We start from the raw sequence: 7,231 nt of genomic DNA, 5'->3' as shown, positions 1-7,231 counted from the left end.
TTAGAAACATAGTACTTTGCCTATTGGCGGGCACTTCCTGTCCTCCTTATATTTGCAAACAGTAAGATTGTTTTAGTACTTAAACCTGCATTCTCTGAATTTAGGTTGTAAGTGATTTTCTGTAGTAAAGTACATAGTTGACTTGATTGACTTAGAAGTTCGGGTCATGAAGCTATCTAAAAGATATATATATGTAATTAAAATGTCTTGGCAGGGTATTAAAATGAAAAAAAGACAAGTGACATTAATCAATGTGCATGGTATTTCTTTGTATGAAGTCTTTAGTCTTTCACAAGCAGTTTCTGACAGCGCGTGGAGCTGTCGGAGACTAATTTAGTGCCTCTGGTGTAGGATCTGCAGGTCTGCTCAATAGTACGAAAAGGCTCATCTACTCTAATGAGTTTCCTTGTGACGCAAAAAAATAAATGGGAGGCAGGATGCTTTATAATACATCATCCAATATTGTTACATAAGGGGAATTAGAACATGGCCGGAGACCAACAGCCCAATAATTAGCTCAGAGAAACCGGATGAATGCCACTGAATGGAGGGTTTAGTTTATCGATGGAGAGCTCACGGTGACGCTAGTCCTATAGAAAAAAAATGTAACTAATTCACATAGTTTGGAATATGCCTCCAGAGTGATCTTTAGATCTGATGACAGGGAGGAAGAAAAGAGCTTCACTACGGTTTCTGTCAATGTATGTTGAAATTACTCAGCAGTATATAATAATGCAGTATTATATTGAAAAGTAAGGGAACAGGTTGTAAACACAGAGTATCACCTAAAGTACTATTAGATGACCAGATAACTTCATTATGATGGCATATTAATCATAAGAATAGCTAACAGCAGATATTGAGGTTAAAAAGAGGCATCACAATGCAGAAAAAATGCTAAAGAATGAATCAGAGCATTTCATCCTTAGTACCTAATACTATTCCATTATATAGATTGTGTAAGGCAACAAGTGGTTTGTCAATGGGGGCCCTGTCATAAATACCAGCTTTGTAAAGTTTTAATTGAACATACATTTCTGATACTGAATTGTCTGATCATTGTAACCATATTTACACACTGTAATACCAGGTCATTTACAGCATGAAGTCCACTTGCACATATCAGAAGAACCAGAGACACCGTGTCAGTGTCTAAGATATTTCAGTCTCATTGTTTTAAAATCCCACCTCCGTCTGTAAGCAAATTATATTACCAACCAATTCAGCTTTTTGTGAATGAAGAACTCTAAAGACCATGAAGTGATGTAATTTACATACATGCTCTTTTATTGGCTTTCGGTGAGTGAAGCAGAACTTCTGATTGGCTGGCAGTTTGAGGTAAAGCATTTGTCTGACCAATAGACTATGATCAAGTGTCTTCTCAGTTTACACAGAAACCCATGGGGAACATATATAAAACCATGTGCTGTGGGAGTGCACAGCAGATTCAAAGTGAGTCTATCGTTTACATCGTCACTACCAGAAGATCTATTATCTCTCGGTGAGTATAGATGAAAGACCGTTTCTTTAGACTCAGGTAGAAATTATGCTGTCACACTTAGAAAAATCAGATATGAAGCTGTGCGTTTTCAAGAAAGGGAGTAATTTGTATTGATGGTTACTGGTTGCTAACGGAGGGAAGATGCTGCTCTGCTGGTTTGATGATGTTATACTATCGTAGGCTGCACTTTATTCTGCTAATAGACACGGCAGTTGCTGGCAGAGCATCCAGCACAAGTATACCACAAATAACTCTTTTGTCTGTCTGCAACTTCAGTGGCTCCAACAGTAGGAGAGTGTGATACAGGGGATTCACACAGCTGTGGGTGCATGCAATAGATGAGAAACTTTGTGCAAAACTATATTTATGGTATAAAATCCTATGAATATAAAAAATGTAAAAATTCTGTTACTTGCATGTGTTTTCCACAGGTAATCATGATAATGTTTAAGCTCTGGACGCTCCTTCTTGCCTATGCACTGATCATTTGTCAGATGTACATCTCACAGGCAGCTCCATCCAGGTGAGAGCTATGGTGGTTTTCCCCCAGAATGAGATATATTTACTTTCAAAAAAAGTCTGATTGTCATTTTTGAAGTGATAATTTGCACTGGACACATTTTATGTTAACTAATTAAACCAAAAGTTCGGATTTTAAGCATATTCTATCTAGTCTAGTCACTCGTGCAAGCATCACCAGTTGAATCAATTTTAAATTCGTTAGCTTTTATCATCATATTGTTTTAGGTTTGCCTTGCATCCCCTATTATTGTATTTCAGTGCACAGCTTACACTGTTTATTTAAAAAAAAAAATCAATGTATTGGCAGAACCTGAGAGATCAATCTATCAAATGTGTGTTTTCAGAACAAGTAAGGAGTCCATGACAGACGGACTCACACTATCAGACGAAGATGCTCAAAGGTTACTCAAAGCTGTCAAGGAGTTCATGCAGATCACCTCAGATGAGCAAACAGCTGACGGTAACAGGTATGATTTTAATATTTTTATATATCATCTCAACATGGTTAATATTGAAAATGAGTATTTCAGTGTACTGTATAGGGTGTTTTATCTATCCATCTCTTTATCTAACTGTCTGTTAAGTTACATATAACACACTTTTGTATATAAGCCCAACAGCTCCAACTTTGGTCTTTATAATTATCAAGGTATAAAGTAAAATACATCTTCTTTGTGCCATAACCACCTAATGCATGGACTGTCGTTGTTCATCCATTCAACCATTCATACGCTAATAAATGACAGCCTGCAATAGAGCATCCTAAAACTCAACAGACAATGTTACCAAACATTAGAGAACATGCATGACAGACATTATTACAGAAAACAAAATGGATAATAGCATGACATCTGGTTAACATATCCTCATATGCCTGCTGGATCTGTTAGCATGCCTTTGAAATATCAAACACAGCTTTTCTGCAAATGCATGACATTTCAGAAAAACACCATGCATGTAAATCTAAATAAGCATCTGCATGTCACTTTAAGCTTGTTTCTGCATGTTTGTCTCCATCTCTAACAGCTTGGATAGACCCATGTCTAAGCGATGCACCGGCTTAAGCACTTGTGTGCTGGGCAAACTCTCCCAGGATATTCACAAACTACAAACCTATCCTCGCACTGATGTGGGAGCAGGGACACCTGGCAAGAAGAGAAGTCTGTCTGAGCAATACGAAAGCTACAGCAACTCATACAACTGAAAGTCTCAGTTTTTGCCCACCTATTCTTTGTCTGTCTGAGTTAACATTTGCTTTTCATCCAGCTCTATCCATACACGAGACCGCTGAGGCATGCTGATCTTATTTGTATGATGAACTCGAAAAAAACAGACCTTGTATTAATTTTCCACTGGCAGACATTTGATTTAGGCAGAAACCTGAAAACAGCAACTAAACTTTGGCAATTCTGTATAATACAATAAAAAAGGTGTGGTAATTATGCTTCACCCTATAATAAACTGATATTTTACTTGGAGGTTGTTTTTGGCATATTTTGTTTGTTTGTTGGCATATTGAATAATAAAAGGAAAACAGGAAAAGGGTAAGCATCTCAAATACACACACGATTAATAGAAAAGTTCACATGTAGGTTATTTTCAGCTTATTTAATTTGTTGTTTATAATTCTATGCAATATTGTTTAAAGTTTACCAAGGTCTTTAATTATTGAATCTGATTTTAAATGTCATATTTCACTGTCTTTTTCAATTTCCAAGCAATGCTACAGTACAAAAGCGGGGCTGCAACACATCCACCTGTGTAACCCACCGTTTGGCTGACTTTTTGAGTCGGTCAGGGGGTCTGGGACACAGCAACTATGTTCCCACCAACGTTGGTGCCCAGGCGTTTGGCAGGCGGAAGCGGTATGGTCCTGTGTGAGCACAAGACCAGATACAGGGTATGTTCATACTTCATATCACTGTTGGCCTCATACTAGCTACTACTACTGTAGATAGAATAGAAGCGAGGGATTTAACAAAATCAGTATGTCAATAATGAACGTTTTAAAAACTAACTGAGAATTACTGTTTGTAATAAAAAAAGGCTTCTTGCCTATAAATTCTTTTAAACACAAAGTGCACTTGCTGCATTTGGATTATCTGATGTCACAGAAGTGTTGTTTTCAAATTTTATTATACACAGTCTCAATATATTCATTGCAAATATGTTAACAAATTGGCAGATTCTCTGTAAATACCATATATGTGTATAAGTGTTTTTACCTTTCAACTTTTACAACAATTCGATATAATAACCAAATATGTCAGGATTTGTAGCTTGTCATATGTTGTATATACCACAAATTCACCAAACCCAATTGGCTTTCAGTGACAAAAAGCTGGCATTACTCAGTTAATTGCATTTATGTAATTTACAAAAAAGCATCTGGATTGTCTAGCAGGACTACAGTGACCAAACAACTTTGTCACACGGATCCCCTTGTCTCTCTCGATTTATATTTTCTGATGCACTCTACTGTCAAATCTTTATACAAACCTAAACAGCCCACCTAATATCTTTCCTCAGTCTGAATCTTTTTGTAATTTTCTCTCATAACACAAATTTTTTTCTGCTTTCTCTCCTCTCTTTCCCTTTCTAGGGCAAAGTCCCTCTTCTCTTGAGTGACAAAACTGCATCATCATCCACTTCTACACACTTTAAAATGAGTGTCATTTAAAAAAATATCCATCATAAACATGGACTGATATGTTGCCTTTAGAATACCAGACAGCTGCCTGTAGTCATTGTTAGTCTGTGCTTTAAAACAGCATTAGTGTCATCGTGGAAAGGCAATGAGGAAGATTTGCTTTCCCTCAGAAGGAGAATGAAAGATTTCTTCCTCTGTCTTGGCCTGTGGCTAAACTGCACTTCTGACCTGTGGCTGCAGCATAGTGTTTTCAACTGGAAGTCTGACACTGTACATCTACTGACACAACCTTCAACAGCTGTGGTTGTCTTGTGCCTTGATGTGAAACTATTCATTATATGTCATAGTAAACAGAACAAGTGTGAAAAACTGTATTTCTAAATATTCTAAATATTCAAATAACTGTGTTTTGAAAGCTGGAATAAATTGTATTTTAGCTACATTAGGCTGTCCTGTCTCACTGTGTTGTTTGAAAAGGTTTTTATTGATTAATTTAAAAAAATGTACACATAAAGTGGTATTGTAAAAAAAGTTTTTTTTTCAGAAAATCAAAGCATGTGATGTAGATCATCAAAAAACTTGATTAAAGAATAATTGTTGAATTATGAGGTGCAAACTTATATTTGATACTAATTTGTTTGAAGACATAATTGTCAGCATGTCACTTGGAATTAAACCCTTAAATCATGCTATAATTGGCTCACGTCGCCCTCCAGTGGTTACAATAAGTCACTGCTGCATTTAACAAAAATGTCTGCTGTGTGTTTTTATTTAGCCTGTTCTGCACAATCACATACTAGTTGGTTTGCAGAAAAGTTTTTATATTATGGCATTATATCAAAAATTCAATAGAAATGTGATAATGTGCCTTTATCCCTCAACAAGTAGTAATTGTGGGTATTAATTTTCCAAGGTTCTAGAGTAAAATATTGATCAATTAGGGGACATTGGTTATCAAAAAGTCTAATGAAAAGATTGAATTTAAAGAACTTGGACACTGGATTATGAGGTGGTGTCTCATTCATTGAAATAAACGTTTCCCAGTGGTACATACACAATTCCCGCTGCCCGCAACATATCTAGGTCACACGATTCGGTATCTGTACATAATGTAGCCATGCATAACACATGCCTGTGCTCAACGCAAGGCCATTTTGTTTGTGGGTACATCTATATTAAATGGCCACCCACATTCTGTGTTGCCGTGATTTCTGATCAGCAATAACTAATAAACAAATGATGCACCACTGTCGCCTTGCAGCCAGAAGATCCCCGGTTCACGTCCAAGCCTGGGTCTGGGATCTTTCTGCCTGAAGTTTGCATGTTCTCCCTGTGCATGTGTGGGTTTTACCTGGATACTCCAGCTTCCTCCCACAGTCCAAAAACATGCTGAGACTAATTGGAAATTCTAAATTGTCCATAGGTGTGAATGTGAGAGTGCTTATTTGTCTCTATATGTAGCCCTGTGATAGACTGGCGACCTGTCCAGGGTGTCCCCTGCTTTCACCTTAAGTCAGCTGAGATAGGCTCCAGCCCCAACCACCCCCACAACCCGAATGAGGTTTAAGTGGTGTATAGATAATGGACGGATAGAAGTTAGGGTCCGTTTTTGTACCTGTTGGATTTGCTCGTCCGTCTCCAACACACCTGCCTCATGTAAGAGATGCACGAAGAGTTCCTTTGGATTTAAATCATATGCCTCCTCCATGCAATTCTGGGCTCATGGATCCATTTCAGTTAACCTCCCAGAGCCTGCCTGAGACTGCGTCCTACATCCCATACTTGGATATTTTTACTGTAAGTTCATACTAGTGCTGCCTTTACAGTGCAGATGCTGTAAAGGCAGTAAGCATAAAATTGAGACACACTACGTTTTTATAATACTACGCATTAAACTTTGACGGTCGCATTCTGTAGTGCAAAACTTTTTTAAACTTGTGAGAATTATGATGTAACTGTGCAGCAGATGTACTAAGACACAGTGGGATTTTGGCATAGTATTTTGACATACTGAGTGCTGGCTGGGACACAAAAAAAAACAAAAAAAACCTATCATACACAGTAGGGTAGGCTACTCTGGATATGGGAATGCATCCTGACACTTTCTATTGGTTTCCTGCTCTGGGGGCGTCGGGATCGTTGGACTTACCCTTTAACAGCTATATCAGCCAGGTAGAGAACGGGCGGGAATTTTACTCCTCTTTGCGTCGTTGGAGGTAAAGCGAACCTTCCTCACCTGATGGATTCTGTAGTAAAACGGACTGTTTAGCTATCTTAATTGGCAGCTGGTGGCCAAACAGTGTTAGTCAGTGTCGGAAAGTAAAGAACTATCACGCAGCTCAGTCAAACCAAAGTCGTTTTAAATGTATCCGGTCTTCAGAAGAATCAACGTGAAAGGAAAGACAAAACATTTGTAGCTGGACACAACAATCACGACGACGCTAGCCTACTGCTAGCTAACAGCTAACTGCGCAACCAGGAATGTGTTGGAACAGGTGTTGCAAACTTCGGTGTAGAGAAACAAATGTTAACTGGACAAGAGAGAAACAAACTTACCA

General features: G+C 38.0%; 1 protein-coding gene across 3 annotated transcripts; it reads left to right on the top strand.

Moving 5' to 3' along the window:
• The first annotated feature begins 1,317 nt into the window (after nt 1-1,317).
• calca (calcitonin/calcitonin-related polypeptide, alpha) lies at nt 1,318-5,273 on the top strand. Of its 3 annotated transcripts, XM_023262288.3 has the most exons (5): nt 1,318-1,501; nt 1,933-2,024; nt 2,368-2,490; nt 3,742-3,923; nt 4,626-5,273. In XM_023262288.3, the coding sequence occupies exons 2-4, from the start codon at nt 1,939-1,941 to the stop codon at nt 3,902-3,904; spliced, it is 372 nt and encodes a 123-aa protein (XP_023118056.2). In that variant the 5' UTR covers nt 1,318-1,501; nt 1,933-1,938; the 3' UTR covers nt 3,905-3,923; nt 4,626-5,273. The 3 variants fall into 3 exon arrangements, with proteins under 3 accessions (XP_023118056.2, XP_023118055.2, XP_023118054.2); XM_023262287.3 differs by lacking the exons at nt 3,742-3,923; nt 4,626-5,273 and adding an exon at nt 3,050-3,501 and having other exon boundaries at nt 1,374-1,501; XM_023262286.3 differs by lacking the exons at nt 1,318-1,501; nt 3,742-3,923; nt 4,626-5,273 and adding an exon at nt 3,050-3,501 and having other exon boundaries at nt 1,918-2,024.
• Nucleotides 5,274-7,231: the final 1,958 nt, after the last annotated feature.

This window comes from Amphiprion ocellaris, chromosome 1 (genome assembly GCF_022539595.1).
Source record: "Amphiprion ocellaris isolate individual 3 ecotype Okinawa chromosome 1, ASM2253959v1, whole genome shotgun sequence".
Classification (NCBI taxonomy): Eukaryota; Metazoa; Chordata; class Actinopteri; family Pomacentridae; genus Amphiprion; species Amphiprion ocellaris.
The sequence above is the reverse complement of the archived record's forward strand: the minus strand, read 5'-3'. Positions and strand labels throughout refer to the sequence as shown.